Source organism: Formica exsecta, unplaced genomic scaffold (genome assembly GCF_003651465.1).
Source record: "Formica exsecta isolate Colony F162 unplaced genomic scaffold, ASM365146v1 scaffold47, whole genome shotgun sequence".
Lineage (NCBI taxonomy): Eukaryota > Metazoa > Arthropoda > Insecta > Hymenoptera > Formicidae > Formica > Formica exsecta.
Genome location: NW_021851936.1, coordinates 891,096 through 914,366, shown reverse-complemented (window position 1 = coordinate 914,366; position 23,271 = coordinate 891,096). Strand labels below are relative to the sequence as shown.

The 23,271-nt window shown below is 36.5% G+C and overlaps 1 protein-coding gene across 1 annotated transcript in view; it reads right to left on the bottom strand.

Annotated features, from left to right (window-relative positions):
- LOC115241248 (transcription factor SUM-1) overlaps window positions 1–23,271 on the bottom strand; it is a 37,615-nt gene that overhangs the window by 5,741 nt on the left and 8,603 nt on the right. Inside the window, exon 4 of the mRNA XM_029816912.1 lies at window positions 16,784–16,862. Coding sequence (XP_029672772.1) covers window positions 16,784–16,862 — 79 coding nt within the window. The remainder of the gene's footprint in view (window positions 1–16,783; window positions 16,863–23,271) is intronic.

Here is a 23,271-nt window from a genome sequence, read left to right as displayed (position 1 = left end):
GATAATGCGCAATTAATTTACAAAATTTATTATAGTTGGCAATTTTAATCTTGCAAAATATTGTAACATTTACATCGATTTATGAGAATAATTATAGTTGTTTTCTTGAATTAATTCATAGTAGTATATATCGTGACTTCACGATGCTTGTGATACAAGTTACAATTTTAAATTTATTCGTGCGGCTACGAGAATCTATCTCTGACAAACGTTACACAATTGCAAAATCACGACTAATTCTCTCGTATAAGTTAATCAGAGTTATATTTGTAAAATTATGCGAAATGGAGCTCGCTCCTTAATAAATCGCAATATAATACGAATTCTCATCACAAAATTAAATTTGAAATTTAATAGAGAGTATCCGATTTAAGAATTAAATCATTCACATCAAAAATCACGTATAAGTTAATCAGAGTTATATTTGTAAAATTATGCGAAATGGAGCTCGCTCCTTAATAAATCGCAATATAATACGAATTCTCATCACAAAATTAAATTTGAAATTTATAAGTATCCGATTTAAGAATTAAATCATTCACATCAAAAATCGCTTACATCGACTGAATAAATCAATAACGATTATTGAACGAATAACTGTAATTAACTTTTCAAATCCAACGAGTTCTGGCAATGTGTCTTTAAATCTACGAACTAATGACCGTTCGTTTAATTTCTCGCAATTCATATTACATCTGTAAAATTATTTAAGGTTTATTAGTAAAAAATTATATAACATCTTGTCTCTAAATTGAATTACACTATATACAAATATCGAAAAATATCATTAAATAATCAAACTGTGAACCTGAAAAAAGCAATCTCAACTAGCGGTCTCCATCTATTCTAGAGTTGCTTGAATATCACGGAAAATATCATTTGGATTAAAAATTGTATGCCGGATGAGCGCACACATTAAATGTCGGTTACTCGTAAACAAATTATCGTATATTCGACCCGTCTTTTCTTCTTTTGTCACGTTATAGGAAAGGGAAAATAACGCTTTTCCGGATAACATTAGATTAGCGGATTCCCGCGTGCAACGGAGTATGTACCTTGGCTGCGGTTTCGTCCGCGCTTAAATTCGCGTTCCGCCGAGCTGAGGAGGACTCCGGACAACGATGCGTCATACTAATGTACCGTGGCAATATATGGCACTCCGGTGTGTGCCGGTTAGCTTGAATTTTCTTATCCTCCTGACGAAAGTCCGGATATTTTTCGAGATAACTTCTCGCACGTGTACTCATCGCCGCAAATTCACGCCGGGCTTTCAAGTGGAATTTTAAAAACGAATCTCGAATAAACTCATACGCATGCGTATTAATAACAAAGTTTAACAAAAAAAAAATATCACGCAAGGAAAAGAATAATTGTTTCCTGTAGTTTTTTTGGCATTAAATACGATTCCCCAGCTTCTAAATTGCTCCATCACGTCTATTTAAATGTATCTTGTCATATTATAATTATATATGATCTGTTACAGAAGTTTCGTTAGAATCAAAGTTAAGATTTTCAACCTTTAATTTATTGTTGATAATGTTTAATCAAATATTCATGTTTTAACATGGGATTTATTGCAAAAAAGTTACAAATTAAATTATCGAGGATCTGTCAAGCGTTTTTCAAGAGCACCAATAATCCTATCAATCCGATATTTTTTCTTTTTAGTAAAAAAGAAGAAAACTCTCACCTTAAAAAAATGAGCATTAATAGATAATAAACAGAGGCAAGTAACGCATTAATTAACAGAAAAAGAAATATATTTTTTACTTGATTTTCTCGAAAAGAGAAAAAGAAAAGGAACGTTTGATCGCTCATGATATCTCGAAGCTATCAACGCTGCAAATCGATATATATTAATTCGGTATATATTAATTGCGATAAACAGCAATCGCTAATTACCTTTAGAGCGACGTAATTTACATACGCAATCGCGTATGTTTCTTTGAATGCCTCGACGAGTCGTTTGATCATCTCCGAACGCAGAGAGAGAGAGAGAGAGAGAGAGAGAACTCCTACACTTCGCATACCGCGCCTCCAAATCAAACGACAAGTATACGTTGTAAGGGAAACACATTAGAGACGCGTCAGCCACCACCATCGCGGTTCGCGCCGCAGCTTTACGAGCGCTCATGATCGCGATGATCAAAAGAGCGATAATTTGCGGCGGTTAAACTACTTATACATTGTATACATTAGAGAAAGTGACATTAGTCTAGATGCGGTGTCAACGATCGCGTCATGTTACGATTTAGATGTAAAGTGAAGCAAACGTGAATATTTTACGTTAATATCGTACTTTTGTTACACACGTTTTCTCTCTTCCTTTCTTATTTTTCTTTCTCTCTCTCTCTCTCTCTCTCTCTCTCTCATCATAAATTTCAATATATATGTAAGAAATACAGACTTTGTATTACTTACTGTAGACTTATTGTTAGTACAAACTTATATTTAAGCTGTAATCCTTTTTGTCGAAAATATATGCAAAAAATAAATAATATTGAAAAAATATTGAAAAAGATGTAATTTAATTAATCTAATATATAAAAAAAAAAGTTCCTTTTTGCATAAAAGCATTGTCTTACCTAAGAAAAAAGACAGTCCCTTTTATTGAGGGATAACCCGAGAGTATTACACGAAAATATATGATGCGGAAGGAATCACGTTGAATGTCAGTGAAGGAACGCGCGAGATATATATCCAAAATATCCTCCACGCTCGCCGATAGCCAGGTATTCATTAACGCTAATTAATACCGAGTTATTTTAACAGCCGACCGCGCGTCGCGACGGTTTTAACGTCGCATTGTTATCGGGCTCGTTTTGCGAACGTCTATGAGCGCGTCGCAACGCCGAGATTTCGTCTCGCGATTCATCAAGCGGGACGATCGCTGGCGTGTCTCTCGCGTTATTTATCCCCCTCCTCTCTCCTCCTCCTTACAAAAGCTTCAGTAACCGATACTAATTATTCCGCCGACAGCTCCAGACGCTTTATGTTTCATGAGTGCTGAAAAGATTTCAGTCGCGCGTCGTATAATTAAAATGATGTATATATATATATATATATGTGTGTGTGTGTGTGCTATTTTAAAGAATAGAAAAAAAAGATTTAAGCTAAGAGGGTTTTGTCATTTCAGATGACAATTTTTTCATGATTTCTGGTTTTATAGCATTCTATAAATTCTATAGAATGCTATAACTCCAGATGTTCGCTCTGCTTCCCTCTCGTATTCTCGCTTCGTCTTCTCTCTGTCATTCCGTGCGATCGCGCTCTCTTATCGAGCATTAGGCGGACGTTGAATCCCAAACTTGGCCGGCATCCACGAGCTATATTATTGGTGTATATGTTTGTGTGGCGGAGAGACGCAAATTTGCGTATTCCTCCCTATATATCCGCCCTTCCGTGTATCGCGAACGAGATACACCTACTTATCTAGCTGCTACTTCGTCGTGACATCGTAGCGCGCTGCAAATGAAGCTTGTTTTGGAACCGATCCACGATACTTGTGTGTCCGTGTATAGCTTCGTCGCGTTCTTGGCAGCGTGAAACGCTTTTGCGAGGATTCACTAAGTCGCGTGCACATCGGCCAACGATAAGCGCAACGAGTTACGAACCGAAGATAGTGAACCGCGAAATGAAATATATGGATTTGCTCGTTAACTCTATGAAAAGTGTCAATTTCTTTTTAAGATCAATAAAATTTTTGGATAAGGGTGAAAAGAAACATTCAAAAATTCTTTTCGAGCATTCTATAAATGTGCGTGGTAAGCAACGTTTTTTTATTATCTGAATAAAAATATTTAGACAATTATATTATATTTTAAGAGTTATCGCTTTATCTTATCTTTAGCTAGATTATCCAAATATATATTATCTTCATCTTTATTTTAGAAAAATAGTGTTGTCTTTTTCAAATTATTTCAAATAAGAGACAGAGAAAGTATCCGTGTAAATATATAAAATTTTAAACAATAGATAATTAAAACTTTGACAATTGCAAAAATGAGAGAAAGAGAGAAAGAGAGAGAAAATAACACAATACATATACCATCGATTTTTTTTATACAAGTTTTATCTTTGTCATGAATTAGGCACATGCACGTATCAACGTTCAGAGGAGAATGTATCTTTTCGCAAACTATTACGAAGCCGACGTGGTACGCAACGCACGTGACACGAGTTGGCGTGTCCGATGCTCTCGCACGCTCGAAGTAACCATATCGTGACAGCATGTCGACAATGATAAAATTTTAATGCTGCGTAGACGAAAACTAAGCAGTAGAACGACGAGAAATCATCTCACACAATTAGTAAAAATCGGACGATCCACATAATTATTTGTGCACCATGCGTGAATACTTTTACATACATCAACTATAAAACTTGCGTCTTTGTATTAATCTTTTTATCGATATTGCAAAAAAATTAAGAAGCAGACCGAAGATCAATTATATCTCCCTTAAGAGCCCAGTCTACTTTAAAGAGTCAAAAAAATCATATTTTTTTACATATTTTCTGAAAATATAATGTCTGAAGAATATGTCTTCTAAATTTTATTGAAAAATTTGCAAAATTGACAGAGTTATAAAACTTTGAATAGGATGACGCACGGGCCTTGAAATGAGCTTGCATAACTTAAAATGTGTTTTTCTTAAAATACTGTTTTCAAAGTTGGTGGTAACAAATATCTTAAAAACTAAACTAGACCAAATAACTTCAATTTTTTAATGAAAGAGAATACTTTTTTAAGTTCAGAAAATAGAAATTAAAAAAAAATAATTAATATTTTTCTGATCTTCAAGAAATGAATAAATATCAGGAAAATTGACGTATCGTGACAGCATGTCGACAATGATAAAATTTTAATGCTGCGTAGACGAAAACTAAGCAGTAGAACGACGAGAAATCATCTCACACAATTAGTAAAAATCGGACGATCCACATAATTATTTGTGCACCATGCGTGAATACTTTTACATACATCAACTATAAAACTTGCGTCTTTGTATTAATCTTTTTATCGATATTGCAAAAAAATTAAGAAGCAGAACGAAGATCAATTATATCTCCCTTAAGAGCCCAGTCTACTTTAAAGAGTCAAAAAAATCATATTTTTTTACATATTTTCTGAAAATATAATGTCTGAAGAATATGTCTTCTAAATTTTATTGAAAAATTTGCAAAATTGACAGAGTTATAAAACTTTGAATAGGATGACGCACGGGCCTTGAAATGAGCTTGCATAACTTAAAATGTGTTTTTCTTAAAATACTGTTTTCAAAGTTGGTGGTAACAAATATCTTAAAAACTAAACTAGACCAAATAACTTCAATTTTTTAATGAAAGAGAATACTTTTTTAGGTTCAGAAAATAGAAATTAAAAAATTAATAATTAATATTTTTCTGATCTTCAAGAAATGAATAAATATCAGGAAAATTGACGTATCTAATTTTAAAATGATACTACTTTGTTATTTTTCAGTTTTCTCTAATAAAATTAGGTTCAGTATCCCATAAATATTCTACAAAATAAAATTAGAATAAGTTTATTTATTTCAGGCAATTACACGAGGAATAGCATGTCGCACCGTCAAACTATGTATTTTCAAACAAGCTATGCGCAGAGGTTCATATTATACTGTTTAAACATCAATAAAAACATATGTAAAACACCGAAAATAATTCCTTGATAATTATCAATTTTTCATACCGCTAGAGTAGAGTGGGCCCTTAATTACAGTCTTCGCGTCGAAACGAACGAGACGCTCCGGGGACGGGGAAAGAAGGGGATACAGAAACTGTTTCTCTCGCGACATTATTAAACACTAGAAACTCACAAGTCCCGGGAGAAGAAAAGCGATCGGCGATCGCGATCTTTTGACGAATGTTGCTGCAACGTTACTCACGCGCTGACTAGCGCGCGCGTCCCGTGCTCGTCTATTTTCAGAATGTAGGCCAATTAATCCCGTCGCATTTTCGGCACGGGGGAAAAACGAAAACATTACAAGTGTCTCACGGAAATAGCCGTGGGGATAAATGTCCAAGTACCCGGTCGCGGGCTCTATCTCTCTCTCTCTCTCTCTCTCTTTTTCTCCCTCTCGCGCTCTTCCCGTTCTTCCCTAACGTGCGAGGGTAGTCGCGCACGTATAAACGCAACAATTTAATAGTGAACATATGTAAGTCTGCTAGAGTTACTTCGACGCGCCGCCACCCTGATAGTCGACCACACGCGAGTAGATGGATGTTTACGTCTCTATGACGCGGTATATCCCTCTCTCTCTCTCTCTCTCTCTCTCTCTCTCTCTCTTTTTTTTCTCCCTCTAGCGCTCTTCCCGTTCTTCCCTAACGTGCGAGGGTAGTCGCGCACGTATAAACGCAATAATTTAATAGTGAACATATGTAAGTCTGCTAGAGTTACTTCGACGCGCCGCCACCCTGATAGTCGACCACACGCGAGTAGATGGATGTTTACGTCTCTATGACGCGGTATATCCCATTACTTGCTACTGCTACGTATCATATTTTCATTATATCCCTTATTAGATCTGGATCTCATCTTTCCATTAACGAGCACTCTATCCGACGATATAATCTTCGTAATTTCTTAATTTAAAAATGGAGAACTTTAGTTTAACGGATGTTATCTGGTTAAAAAAAAAAGATAGGAAAAAAATGTACAAAATGTCAATCGTAAAGTTAACGACCGACTAAACACTTAACAATATTTTTGAGTCAAATGTAGACGGGATGCATCAAGAAACTCTTGATCTCGATGGCTCTAATGACGTTTACACGAGCAATCTTAGGCGTTTACGAGCGGATAGACGATATGCGTAGAAGCGAGAATCTTTTGGGGACAAGTGTTGAGAAACACGAAGTGAAACAAATTTGTTAAATTTGCGTTGATGACACATAAATAACAAATATCGTTATTGTGACACTTTATAACCGAGATTAGAAATAAATTGGATTAATTGTGCAATCTCGATATTAAACGAATAAAACTCGGAATTAAATGTATTCAAAACTAACGCTACGGTAAACGGAAGCGCGAATATAAATCAACAAACGCAAATCAAATTAAAAACATTTTTTATAGAATTAAATGATTTTGTATATTTTTCTCGCTCTTTCGAAACAAACTCCTTTTCGAGCGAGTAAATAAATTACACTGGACACACTTGATATTTCGCGCATCTTTCATTTATCATAGAGCTTGACGAATTTTCACTCCGTCGCAATCAACATTGCAATTGTTTGTGACGTGCGCAAACTCACGAGCTGACGGAATGTCGAAGAAGAAAATCGATCGCGAGGATCGAGCCTGCATCGTGGTGGCCTGCATCGTAACGAGCTCTCTTGGCGGGCGAGCGATCGAAATTGTGCAGGCGGTCGACCGGAAAATAGGACCGCGCCCTCCCGAATAATTTATCCCGAAACGCGTCGAGTCGCATCTTCGAAGCATCGTCGTTAGATAGGAGCTGGCGGGAAAAACGGCTGGCGGCACATAGTTTCGCTTCTCATTTGTACGCCAAAAACTTGGTCTTTTAAAAATCGATTGTCGGAAAACGAGTTATTGACAAAAAGATCACGTGGTTGACAAATGTCAAAAGTAAGTCGCAGCAAATAAATATTGTCAATCTTTTTTATTATCTCAGTGAATATATTATCTGTACATGTAATGTGAGAAGGGCTAATTAAGAGCGTAAACAATACGCAAATTTCTTGATAATTAATTTTTTATTATTGAAATAAATGTTTTGTAAATGTCTTTGACAGATACATACACGTGTAATTCTATACTCCAAGCTGAAGATGGTCCGAATTATAAGACCGAAACGTTTATTTCAATAATAAAAAATTAATTATCAAGAAATTTGCGCATTGATACAGTTTTATAAAAAAATTAACTGTATTTATTTGTTTAATTTATGACTCTCTGGACCATTGCAGAAATTTCTCTCGAAAAAATGATTCTTTTTCTGTTTCAAATTATAAATTTCTTCCTTGCCCTCCCTTCTCCTTTTTCGTTGTTTCTTCAATGATGTCGTATGGCTCACGCTACACTGATTTTATTACAGCCTAATTGGAGCCAAATTTGCGTACCGCTCACAGTCACGCGCGTAACCACAATTATGTCATGATTACGTGGCTTTGTATTACAACCCTATGGCGCGATGTAATGCGTATCACGGGGGCTGTTCGAAAGGGCTCTCATACGTGGCTGGATTAATTGAACGCGATGTGGCATCGATAATTTCGCATCGAATGGCAAAACACATATACGGTTGTATAAGAAGTTTTGAAATAGATGCAAATTTACTTAAGTATATTTTTCGAAGAAAGAGTACAACTTTCAATATACATATATCTTATAATGTTTATACGTTTTCTTTTTTCTCGTGTCGCATGTAATTTTTATAAAAAGCGTAAGTCGTAATTTTATCATTCCCGAAATCGGAGCCGTTCTTTAAATAAATCTCCTTTCGCTCTTGAAATTACGTCAGAATTCAAATCCTAAATTTGTGCTGTATCATGTCGTGAATCATCCTGTATATGTCTCTCCTGGCATATAGTATGCTGGTAACTGAAGTACTTGGACGACAAGGCTAGACACAGCTTCGGTCCGCTTGTCATAGTGTATATCCTCATTATTTAGAGAGGTTGAGTTACATTTCGCACTTTTGGGACGAGGCCGAAATATCATGACGACGGGGAGCTCTTACAAGTTGTCTTTATTAATGATTGCAATTACAAAAACAATATTTTTATAGTCATTCTAATGTCCTAGTTTTCCTTTGTTCTTCATATTTTTATGTACTTATAAGAAATGTATATTAATAACAGTGATAAGATTAATCAAAGGTAAAAAAATTTAATGCAAGAAAAGTTGGCGCTACTAACGACAATCAAGAATAACGCATCGACTGTCATAATAACAGTTCAAACGGTCGCCCGGTTTCGGTTCCTTTTCTCGATTGTTTTCTATGTTACTTCACCATTAATGCAAACAACAAGGAATTAAAAGCAAATAAACGTACAGCGCGTTCGATTGTCGATTCGCGCATCCGCCCCGATGCGCTTCCTGCCCGGCCGATATGACCCAATTTCTCTCGAGCTTAGAGATAGTTCGGGCCGCGGCGGAGAGAAGCAAATTGGGTAACGATAATTCCAGCGATTCCTCCCATCGTTGCTTCCCACCTATCGCTCCGCTCGCGGAATACCTTCCGGATGATCCTCCACCGGATAAACTGAGTGGGACTCGACCGAGTTAACGGTTTTGCTCGAGTTTACGATCAAAATCCGCTGCAACTTGGCTTTTGGAGATTAATTCGTTATATTTACAAAGCCGGGAGATTTGGACGTCTGTTCCACTTTTTCATTCGACTGGCATTTTGGAAAAAAAGCTGGGATAAGACGTTGATCGATCTCGCGATCTGTGTGTATGTTCGCGAAAATATATATCTCTCAATTCACTGTCTGTCGAATTAATATTCTCAACTATCTCGATCGATGCTTTCCCAACGAAAGATATTTGCGCGATATATTTGGTCGCTATGATTTAATTCGAATCTCTATCATCTCCCAAAATCCTCCCCTTCCCCTTTCTCGTCCCTATTTGAGACTCCATTATATCCCCGAACACGTTCGTCCAATCTCGCGGATAATCCACGAACTATGTCCGTTTCATTTGCATCGCGTAACAACTATACACTTGTACGACTCTACATTTGTTCTCTCTCTTATTTACAGAATGGAGAGTCGTCGCAGTACGTGACGGACAGACTTCGGCAATTCTCGGATCCTTTGGCGAGGTTTCAACCAATTAACGGTGAGTGAATATTACTCCACGCATACGGTTGCTTATGCAAATTTAGATTCTCGGCGGAGAATACTTAACGCTTTAGTTCTCTATGACATATCTCACTCTTAGCGATCATTTAATTGGAGTTACATAATAATAAAGAGACATTGTATGTACGAATCAAAACGCGAGAGTCATCACGATGATATTCTTTAATTGTTAATTTTAATGACGTTGCAGTAACGCAATGTCAGAATATTCATGATAGTTCAAAGATTTGAATATTACACAATAAGTATGGTATTAAATAAAAAATGAAATAAAAATTATATTGGTCTGCACCTTTTCGTGGCAAAGTCCGATAAAAAGATACATAAATTTATTGCGTTTAACTTTCTCAAAGTTTGTTATTTGCTTCGAAAATTATAACGTAAGTTAAATTTTTCTTCTTCATGCTTTTATTATAATAAGCTTAATTATAATTAAGAAAATGTTAATAACAGTTCTTAATTAGTATCACACTTTCAACGAAAATCACTCTCTTTCCGAAAAAAAGTTACTTGTTGTCAAATTGTGTTATTAAAAGTTATCATAAATTAAAAAGAATTTGTCTTTGCGTTCTCCAATTTTCGGCCACCCGATTCCACCCTTAATCGTAAAACTCGCGTGCATTCTAGTCACGATTATCGCGAATGTCATTATCCCGGAGTGCACGTGGCGCGGAAAAGTCGTTAGAGGCAAGAATCTACGGTGCGTATTCCCTTCGCGGTTTGCAACCCTGCGGATTCTCGTCTCTCATGAGTCGTCTTGTCACGCAAAAAATCATCAACATCTGCATCGCATAAGGCAGCATCAGCGCGCGATCGTTAGGCGGTCGCTGCGATTCTAAAACCCGTAAGATTAAATTCGCGTTCGTTGCACGCGTCGAGTAAAAATAGGCGGGTAAATGTATTTTTCTGATACACGCATATACAGTATGCTTCCCCCGAAATTGCCGGATGTGCTCTTAACAGATTCCATGACAAAGTTTTTGTTCTTTTTCTCAACGAGAATTTAATGATATTTATATATTACAAACTTTTAATTTTTTTATTAAAATTTGATAAATTATATACAAATTTCGTGTGAATTACACATATACATATATATCAAAGATCAAATTTAAAATTTATGGAAACAAAAAATTTTATTATATGTCATTAACACACACACACATTATACTTAAAAAATATACTGATTATACAACGAGAGAAATAATTATTTCAATTAATTGCTTGAAGTCTCTGACAAGAAATATATCTCTGAAATATTTATTGCGTGATTCTTGAAATCTATTAAACCGAATTTTAATTAATATATAAAAATGAATTAAGTTATATTAATTATTTATAATCTCTAGCAAAAAAAAATAGCTTGCATCAATATCTTTGTTTTTACTTCGAATACTCCACTTTTTTTGTCGATCTCTGATATTCAGAGAGACAAAATTATTTTAATTTCTGAATTTTTTAATTAAAGCGATAATAATCTTATGGAAAACATCTGTATGGAAATAATAAATCGGTGTATCGCGTACAAAGGTATCAAAGATATGTCGCCAGCGGCTATAGGTCAGATACAAAAATAATATCTCACTTTGTCTGTATATATATGTGAGTCATTCGATTGATCGTGCGTTGGTCGAAATCATCTAAAATAGTTCAACGGTGGCCAAACAGTGCGAGATAAGATCGGAGGAAGATTTCGGAATCGAAACTTTTGCCAATTTCGTTTTCTTTTCGAGTTTGTTCAGCTTGGGCGAGAAGTTTCTTCGGATAGAAAGGGAAAAGAAGAATCCGCGGATATTAACAGCAGGATCGCATCTTGCGCGTGCCGTGAGATCGTCCGATGCATGTACATATTAACAAAATAAACCGCGACACGGATGATCTGAAACGGCGGATTCGCGCTCTTTCTCTCTTTCTCTCTCTCCTCGTACAGGTATTTTTAAGTAGATTAATGTCGGACACGCGACGGCGCATTAAGCAGATCGGTATTAATGAGTTTTGTCACCCTTGAGTGACACTCGGTCGCCGTTCGGTTACACTCGGTCGCTATAGATAGCCCACCCGTGCGCGCGCGCTTCTCTCTCTTTCTTTTTTTTGCGTACATTTCCCCCACGGAAATATATCGCGCCTACGAAAATCTTCGGTTGTATACATATATGTGGAAACTGACGAGATTATCCGACGCGAGTTTGCATTTGCGGGTCCGTCTGGCTAAAAGAGCAGAGCGAGGCTTGTTGGCGGAGCGCAGAATCCGGGTAATCGGACAGAGCACCGTCTCGTTGACATCGGATGTAGCGGCGAATCAAACGAGATCTTTTGGATAGAGTCGGATAATTTATGTACTTATTTAAGAATTTACGAATTTTCTTCTAACACTCTGCAGAAGAGAATTTGCAATGCAATTGTAGTAATTTAGAAAAATTGTAGTAAAATTTAAAACGCAATGAAAAGAACAATTCGCGGTTTCGCTTTTAAAATTCAGAGATTTTAGAGATCTTTAGTGCTCGTTGAATTAATTTCTTGATAGTTTCAAAGAGTTTCTCTCTTTTCGTCTCAATCAATACTCTAGTATAATAATTGAATCCCACATATTATATTGGGTAATTTGTAGCTTGATTATTTTTGTAAATCTAAAGATATTTTTTTCGATTTTTTGGCTTCCGAAAAACTTTATCCCTGCTTTAATTGTTTGCGCGCTTCAAATTCTCTATTAAAAGTTTGCGCGACGTCCTCTGAATGCGAAAGGGTTAAAAATCGCTTTGTCGCGTCCGCTTTGCCCGTCCTTTTCGTGTCGGGTAGTAAAACGTATGAGAGTGTATAAGCCTTGACTATGGAGGCAACAATAACCTGCCATCAAAGAGCCGATACAGCCGAATCTCTATTCACAAAGACACTTTATGCGAAAAATAAAAATTTCCATTTTTTTTTTCTTGTGTTTAACGCAGATAATGTGTCGATAGGCTTTTATTTTGGAGAATGGATTACAAAGAGCTTTTAAATGACCGAAACATAAAGGCATTTGAGGATTCAACGAGAGTACTCGATTAATGGTTCGGGTGGATGCTTGATATCCGGTATGCGGGTACAAAAGAGATAATAAATCCAATATTTTCGATTATATCCGATCGTGTTTGTGGTTCAGCTTTTTTAGATATATATAAACTCGTACTCGCACTTGCATATATTATTATATTGAATATTCATTCTCTCAATTTATTCATATTTTTCACGGTGAAAGGAAAATCTTTGAAGATTCTGATCTCTCTATCCCTCTCAAATCTATGCAATCAATTTAGTGTACAGATAATAAAATATTTACAATAAAATGCTCTGATAATAAATATAATTAAGAGCCTCGCGCGGTAAACAATGCGCAAATTTCTTGATAATTAATTTTTTATTATTGAAATAAATGTTTTGTAAATGTCTTTGACAGATACATACACGTGTAATTCTATACTCCAAGCTGAAGATGGTCCGAATTATAAGACCGAAACGTTTATTTCAATAATAAAAAATTAATTATCAAGAAATTTGCGCATTGTTTACCGCGCGAGGCTCTTAATTATATTTATTATCAGAGCATTTTATTGTAAATATTTTATTATCTGTACACTAAATTGATTGCATAGATTTGAGAGGGATAGAGAGATCAGAATCTTCAAAGATTTTCCTTTCACCGTGAAAAATATGAATAAATTGAGAGAATGAATATTCAATATAATAATATATGCAAGTGCGAGTACGAGTTTATATATATCTAAAAAAGCTGAACCACAAACACGATCGGATATAATCGAAAATATTGGATTTATTATCTCTTTTGTACCCGCATACCGGATATCAAGCATCCACCCGAACCATTAATCGAGTACTCTCGTTGAATCCTCAAATGCCTTTATGTTTCGGTCATTTAAAAGCTCTTTGTAATCCATTCTCCAAAATAAAAGCCTATCGACACATTATCTGCGTTAAACACAAGAAAAAAAAAATGGAAATTTTTATTTTTCGCATAAAGTGTCTTTGTGAATAGAGATTCGGCTGTATCGGCTCTTTGATGGCAGGTTATTGTTGCCTCCATAGTCAAGGCTTATACACTCTCATACGTTTTACTACCCGACACGAAAAGGACGGGCAAAGCGGACGCGACAAAGCGATTTTTAACCCTTTCGCATTCAGAGGACGTCGCGCAAACTTTTAATAGAGAATTTGAAGCGCGCAAACAATTAAAGCAGGGATAAAGTTTTTCGGAAGCCAAAAAATCGAAAAAAATATCTTTAGATTTACAAAAATAATCAAGCTACAAATTACCCAATATAATATGTGGGATTCAATTATTATACTAGAGTATTGATTGAGACGAAAAGAGAGAAACTCTTTGAAACTATCAAGAAATTAATTCAACGAGCACTAAAGATCTCTAAAATCTCTGAATTTTAAAAGCGAAACCGCGAATTGTTCTTTTCATTGCGTTTTAAATTTTACTACAATTTTTCTAAATTACTACAATTGCATTGCAAATTCTCTTCTGCAGAGTGTTAGAAGAAAATTCGTAAATTCTTAAATAAGTACATAAATTATCCGACTCTATCCAAAAGATCTCGTTTGATTCGCCGCTACATCCGATGTCAACGAGACGGTGCTCTGTCCGATTACCCGGATTCTGCGCTCCGCCAACAAGCCTCGCTCTGCTCTTTTAGCCAGACGGACCCGCAAATGCAAACTCGCGTCGGATAATCTCGTCAGTTTCCACATATATGTATACAACCGAAGATTTTCGTAGGCGCGATATATTTCCGTGGGGGAAATGTACGCAAAAAAAAGAAAGAGAGAGAAGCGCGCGCGCACGGGTGGGCTATCTATAGCGACCGAGTGTAACCGAACGGCGACCGAGTGTCACTCAAGGGTGACAAAACTCATTAATACCGATCTGCTTAATGCGCCGTCGCGTGTCCGACATTAATCTACTTAAAAATACCTGTACGAGGAGAGAGAGAAAGAGAGAAAGAGCGCGAATCCGCCGTTTCAGATCATCCGTGTCGCGGTTTATTTTGTTAATATGTACATGCATCGGACGATCTCACGGCACGCGCAAGATGCGATCCTGCTGTTAATATCCGCGGATTCTTCTTTTCCCTTTCTATCCGAAGAAACTTCTCGCCCAAGCTGAACAAACTCGAAAAGAAAACGAAATTGGCAAAAGTTTCGATTCCGAAATCTTCCTCCGATCTTATCTCGCACTGTTTGGCCACCGTTGAACTATTTTAGATGATTTCGACCAACGCACGATCAATCGAATGACTCACATATATATACAGACAAAGTGAGATATTATTTTTGTATCTGACCTATAGCCGCTGGCGACATATCTTTGATACCTTTGTACGCGATACACCGATTTATTATTTCCATACAGATGTTTTCCATAAGATTATTATCGCTTTAATTAAAAAATTCAGAAATTAAAATAATTTTGTCTCTCTGAATATCAGAGATCGACAAAAAAAGTGGAGTATTCGAAGTAAAAACAAAGATATTGATGCAAGCTATTTTTTTCTGCTAGAGATTATAAATAATTAATATAACTTAATTCATTTTTATATATTAATTAAAATTCGGTTTAATAGATTTCAAGAATCACGCAATAAATATTTCAGAGATATATTTCTTGTCAGAGACTTCAAGCAATTAATTGAAATAATTATTTCTCTCGTTGTATAATCAGTATATTTTTTAAGTATAATGTGTGTGTGTGTTAATGACATATAATAAAATTTTTTGTTTCCATAAATTTTAAATTTGATCTTTGATATATATGTATATGTGTAATTCACACGAAATTTGTATATAATTTATCAAATTTTAATAAAAAAATTAAAAGTTTGTAATATATAAATATCATTAAATTCTCGTTGAGAAAAAGAACAAAAACTTTGTCATGGAATCTGTTAAGAGCACATCCGGCAATTTCGGGGGAAGCATACTGTATATGCGTGTATCAGAAAAATACATTTACCCGCCTATTTTTACTCGACGCGTGCAACGAACGCGAATTTAATCTTACGGGTTTTAGAATCGCAGCGACCGCCTAACGATCGCGCGCTGATGCTGCCTTATGCGATGCAGATGTTGATGATTTTTTGCGTGACAAGACGACTCATGAGAGACGAGAATCCGCAGGGTTGCAAACCGCGAAGGGAATACGCACCGTAGATTCTTGCCTCTAACGACTTTTCCGCGCCACGTGCACTCCGGGATAATGACATTCGCGATAATCGTGACTAGAATGCACGCGAGTTTTACGATTAAGGGTGGAATCGGGTGGCCGAAAATTGGAGAACGCAAAGACAAATTCTTTTTAATTTATGATAACTTTTAATAACACAATTTGACAACAAGTAACTTTTTTTCGGAAAGAGAGTGATTTTCGTTGAAAGTGTGATACTAATTAAGAACTGTTATTAACATTTTCTTAATTATAATTAAGCTTATTATAATAAAAGCATGAAGAAGAAAAATTTAACTTACGTTATAATTTTCGAAGCAAATAACAAACTTTGAGAAAGTTAAACGCAATAAATTTATGTATCTTTTTATCGGACTTTGCCACGAAAAGGTGCAGACCAATATAATTTTTATTTCATTTTTTATTTAATACCATACTTATTGTGTAATATTCAAATCTTTGAACTATCATGAATATTCTGACATTGCGTTACTGCAACGTCATTAAAATTAACAATTAAAGAATATCATCGTGATGACTCTCGCGTTTTGATTCGTACATACAATGTCTCTTTATTATTATGTAACTCCAATTAAATGATCGCTAAGAGTGAGATATGTCATAGAGAACTAAAGCGTTAAGTATTCTCCGCCGAGAATCTAAATTTGCATAAGCAACCGTATGCGTGGAGTAATATTCACTCACCGTTAATTGGTTGAAACCTCGCCAAAGGATCCGAGAATTGCCGAAGTCTGTCCGTCACGTACTGCGACGACTCTCCATTCTGTAAATAAGAGAGAGAACAAATGTAGAGCCGTACAAGTGTATAGTTGTTACGCGATGCAAATGAAACGGACATAGTTCGTGGATTATCCGCGAGATTGGACGAACGTGTTCGGGGATATAATGGAGTCTCAAATAGGGACGAGAAAGGGGAAGGGGAGGATTTTGGGAGATGATAGAGATTCGAATTAAATCATAGCGACCAAATATATCGCGCAAATATCTTTCGTTGGGAAAGCATCGATCGAGATAGTTGAGAATATTAATTCGACAGACAGTGAATTGAGAGATATATATTTTCGCGAACATACACACAGATCGCGAGATCGATCAACGTCTTATCCCAGCTTTTTTTCCAAAATGCCAGTCGAATGAAAAAGTGGAACAGACGTCCAAATCTCCCGGCTTTGTAAATATAACGAATTAATCTCCAAAAGCCAAGTTGCAGCGGATTTTGATCGTAAACTCGAGCAAAACCGTTAACTCGGTCGAGTCCCACTCAGTTTATCCGGTGGAGGATCATCCGGAAGGTATTCCGCGAGCGGAGCGATAGGTGGGAAGCAACGATGGGAGGAATCGCTGGAATTATCGTTACCCAATTTGCTTCTCTCCGCCGCGGCCCGAACTATCTCTAAGCTCGAGAGAAATTGGGTCATATCGGCCGGGCAGGAAGCGCATCGGGGCGGATGCGCGAATCGACAATCGAACGCGCTGTACGTTTATTTGCTTTTAATTCCTTGTTGTTTGCATTAATGGTGAAGTAACATAGAAAACAATCGAGAAAAGGAACCGAAACCGGGCGACCGTTTGAACTGTTATTATGACAGTCGATGCGTTATTCTTGATTGTCGTTAGTAGCGCCAACTTTTCTTGCATTAAATTTTTTTACCTTTGATTAATCTTATCACTGTTATTAATATACATTTCTTATAAGTACATAAAAATATGAAGAACAAAGGAAAACTAGGACATTAGAATGACTATAAAAATATTGTTTTTGTAATTGCAATCATTAATAAAGACAACTTGTAAGAGCTCCCCGTCGTCATGATATTTCGGCCTCGTCCCAAAAGTGCGAAATGTAACTCAACCTCTCTAAATAATGAGGATATACACTATGACAAGCGGACCGAAGCTGTGTCTAGCCTTGTCGTCCAAGTACTTCAGTTACCAGCATACTATATGCCAGGAGAGACATATACAGGATGATTCACGACATGATACAGCACAAATTTAGGATTTGAATTCTGACGTAATTTCAAGAGCGAAAGGAGATTTATTTAAAGAACGGCTCCGATTTCGGGAATGATAAAATTACGACTTACGCTTTTTATAAAAATTACATGCGACACGAGAAAAAAGAAAACGTATAAACATTATAAGATATATGTATATTGAAAGTTGTACTCTTTCTTCGAAAAATATACTTAAGTAAATTTGCATCTATTTCAAAACTTCTTATACAACCGTATATGTGTTTTGCCATTCGATGCGAAATTATCGATGCCACATCGCGTTCAATTAATCCAGCCACGTATGAGAGCCCTTTCGAACAGCCCCCGTGATACGCATTACATCGCGCCATAGGGTTGTAATACAAAGCCACGTAATCATGACATAATTGTGGTTACGCGCGTGACTGTGAGCGGTACGCAAATTTGGCTCCAATTAGGCTGTAATAAAATCAGTGTAGCGTGAGCCATACGACATCATTGAAGAAACAACGAAAAAGGAGAAGGGAGGGCAAGGAAGAAATTTATAATTTGAAACAGAAAAAGAATCATTTTTTCGAGAGAAATTTCTGCAATGGTCCAGAGAGTCATAAATTAAACAAATAAATACAGTTAATTTTTTTATAAAACTGTATCATGCGCGTTAATAACACAATGTAAAGTAAAAAAGAAATGCAAGAATGAGAATAATTATTCCTTTTAGTTTTTTTTACATTTAATGTGACTGATTTGAGAAATAGGATACGTCAAAATTTTTAGAAATTTAAATAGAAGTTGTAAAGTGGCTAATTTAATATGTTATTTGTAGCTATATGTGATGTGCATGAAGGATTTTATTTAATTTTAACCATTAATTTTATTGTAATTTTTACAAGTTTTTCTTTTGAAAAAAATAACTAAAATTTCCAACAATAGATGCATTTAATTTTTAATTTTAAAAAAACTTTTTTCAACACGTTGTTTTTTTTATACATTTATGTGGTAAAGCTGTAACTTAATAAAGATACGTTAAAATATTCTTTTTTTAATAATTTTGAATTTTTCAAAATTGTGACGCGGGCGGTAAAGCAATTCGCCGTAAAAGAAACTACGAGGAATAACTTTACTGTTTTTTTTTTTAATTTAAGAAAAACATTGTTTCTTGAATATATAATTAATGGAACAGTTCGAACGTATATGTTTTTTACGCCAATTTTCTTAAATACAGGAATGTCTTTGGGGATGTTTCCGGTGACGGGAAAATGAATTGAGCATCGTCTCGTGTATCGTGCAATGAATATTTATATGCGCCGGGGTGCACGTGGCATAGAACAATTTTTCCTCGGTCTTATGCCAGCGAGCGTCGTAAACCTCGAAGGATACGTCGTCTTGCCTTGCGCCCGGGCGATTTAGAACTGCGTGGTTCCAAACCGAGGGAAAGAAAGAGAAAGAGAGAGAGAGAGAGAGAGAGAGAGAGAGAGAAAGAGAAAACGTTTAACCAAAACGAAATGTTCCCGGATTGTTATTCACGAATCGTAGATTCTGGCGGAGATGTGCGCGCGCGAGCGCATCTATATGGGGGATATATAAGCGTCGCTAATGTATCCGTCGACAGGCGCGATAATGCACCCCGTAGATTGCGACGACTGAATAAATTCCGAATAATCGCGCGGCCGGGAATACGCTTAAGAGATATTCTCGCGCGCGCGTGACTTTCAGATCGCTCGCTGGCGTTACAGGAAATCTCCGAAGACGTACGAGCGGAAAGAATCTTCGAGAAAACGACTTTGACGCCGCATATAAATCTCTTACATATTTCTCTCTTTCTTCTCTTGCCTCCCCCTCTTTCTTTTTCCATTTGTCAAGGCGTATAATCATGTACTTAACGCGATTTATCGATTGTGCAAGATAACGGGAATAGTTCTTGCAAATAATTGAAATCAATTTTATCTTATTGCTGGTTAATAATTTTTGTAAGTTAAAATATCTCGCTTCCTGGTTGAAAATTATAACGTAAAGATAATAAATTTATATAACAATTAATTTAACTTACAATAGAAATTTTATGATAAAAGCAGAGGTAGTTTGGAGAGAGTTTTTTTTATCAATTATCCTCCGATAATCTTTCATTTACATCAAATAATAAATAATTCTTCAAAAAAAAGTCTAGACAGGAAATCAGCCTTTGCTAATTCATCGCGTGAATATTAAAAAATAATCTAAAAGTTTTCCTTTTATATATATATATTTGGAATATCTATACAATTTCTGATAGCAAACATTTCACTAAACAAGAGAGTTTAATTAGATTAATGGCGAAACTAATAGTAAATCAGAGACAGATCTGAATTATCATTGTCTTATCGTATACACGAAGAATCGAACCTCAACAACGCTTATGTCATCTCTGTCATCATTTTATGATATAATCTCGAAAAAGCAAGAATGGATCAACGTCAAAGCTTTTCGCGATTATATTCTATATTTTGAGATAAATAATTTTCTGATTATCTTAGTTTTGATCGTAAATAAAATTATCACATAGTCAAAGAATTAAAACTTACATCTCAATCTCGCTTTCCCGACCATACCCTCTTGTCAGATATTCACGAAAACATAAAGACGCAAGTGACAACGTATATAAAAAAAAAACGTAGACATTATATTAAAGAATAAAAAAACAGGAAGGAATTGAAATTGCAAGGAAGGAGGCTAGATAAATGAATGCAACCAGGTGGCTAGAAATCAGAGCTTAACAGGAAGGCGATCGTTTCGATCGGCATTGAAAGCTCGTTTTCCCCGTCAGTGGCTACCATCGGAGCACGGTCGGCGAATGCACACCGATGCATTCCGGGGATGCGAGGGAAGTCTGCGGAATCAAGTCCGTGATTGGGAATCACTTCTCCACGAGAATCGGCCGCATTCTCCCTCTCTCTCTCTCTCTCTCTTCTTTCCCTCATTCATTCTCTTCGCATCCACAGGCGGCACAACACACCCGTTAAGCATTTTATTCGGTCCCGTATCATCTATTTGTCCCTAAGACGTGCATCTATATGTGGCGAACTATTCTCGGAGTGAAAGAGACTCTCGTACTGTCATGCCACCGCGTGTTTCATGAAAACACATCTCTGCGACACATCCAGCGCGATATATCCTCAAGATGAGCGCGTGATAACGCGCTTAGGGTATAAATAGTGTTATCGACTGCGATCCGCCGTAAGCCAAAGAGAAACGGCCAAAGAGAAGCTATCAAAATTGATATACGTACTATTTCGTTTTTGGATTCTGGCCTCTCTATAGCCGAGAGTTTAAAATAAAGATTTATACACACACAGATATTTATTGCTTTCTATCAGATTCCCCTATCGCAGTTGGTTTTGCAAACTCTTTTTTTTTATTTTTTGAAAAGCAAACGAAAAAGTTCAGGTCTGAAAAATTGCTCGATTAACCGATTGAAAATTATAGGAATATAGTTAAAATCACGGTCAAGACAAAAAAGTTTCTTTTTCGAAAACATATTGTTTTATATATGATTTGTAAAATAGAAAATTAATACATCTTTACATTATTTTAAATATCTTCCCTAAAAATTTTCTCATTTTAATGATTTGCATTTCACTTTGCCCGCGCGTATATTATACGCATACATCCGAATGTGTATCGGCTCCATCTGCTGCGAATCTTTCGGTCAATCAACGCGACGGCTACCGATTACGTCTTACGTATGTATCCCGAGGCACGAACACCCGTAGTATCCCCGAGTATTAATATCGAATGAAAATCCCTCGGCGACATTTCGCGCGTTCTCTCTCTCGTCGCGCTTAAAGGGTTACAGCGAGTCCGTCGCGGCGGAGGAGAGGTAGGGTCGACGAAAGCGCGAGACAAATTACAGAATCCGGGGGGGCTTTGTAAGACGCGGAACGCCCAGACCGCGAAACGTCATCCCGAGAGGAGCGGAAAAGGGATTCCTGAGAGAGCGAGCGAGCGCAGGAATTTCGCGGCGCGACTCTCGCCGCCATCCACGGGAGTCTGCTCTCTCTCCCCTTCTTCCATCCCAGTCCGAGAGGATTACACAATGAAAATATATATTTCCCCGTTCTCTCTGTATCTTCGCTAAATATAAGCTCCGCGCGAGACCCAACAAATCTCAATTTCGAAAAAACAACGCAATCGAAAGAGATCTCTCGGATCCCATTAGGTTTCCCTTCGCCCGTTTTTTTTTCATCTCGCCGGAGGAGAGTGTTAGTGATGGGGGGCATCGCTCGATAATGTTACTTAAAAGCACTTTAAGCGCCGGACGGATAAGCTAGCTCGCTATTTTCCCAAGGAAAGCTAAGCTCGCCGGAGTTCAATTGGATTCCGCTCTTGTCGGCGATCGCGGACCTATTTCTCTCTCCCCGGCTACGAAGGCCGGATAATTTATGTGATCCTCTGAATCTCCGGAGTCATTCAAACCCTTCTGCCCTTCGACCTGAACCGGAATGTCAACCGCGATCCAACATTAAACAGCAGGTTGTACTCGAGGCGTACGAGATTCTTGGAATTTGAGATCGTCTTTGCGAAACGCATTAAAAGAATTTTTATCGTTGAGTTATACACGTATTGGTATCCGCTTTGAAATTAGATCTATTACTTTGTTTAAGCGAGGAGAATTCCGTATTCCAGATTCAAATTTCGCATTTACAAGTTGGCTTCGTTAAATATCATTTATTAATTAAATTTAGTTGTCTGATTTATGGTAATTGCTGATAAGAGTTGCCACGTATATTTTTCTAATTTTTTATATTAAATATCTTGTGATTTAATCAAAGAAATTTTTAAGTTCAGTGAAGCCATGCATATTAAGTATCCTATTGTAATTTAAGTATCTTATAGTAATTGACAATATTGAAAAATATGATATTGTACAGAATATTGTGCTGTAATAAAATTAACAATCCTTATAAAGTTTAATCCTTACAAAAAACAATTGAGAAATTACGATTAAACTTTATGCCATATTTATTTCGCAATCATTTAAAAGAACGAAAACACATTGTACTTCTGCAACGAGATGCATTTAAGAGTTACACAGTTTACGCACATGTCCGACACGTGCATCGCACACAAACGACCAGCTCTAATGGTTTTTGACCCGCGACACCATTAGCTCAGATCATCGTTTTTTTTTTTTTAGAAGCTATAAAAGGAGTTGCGCTC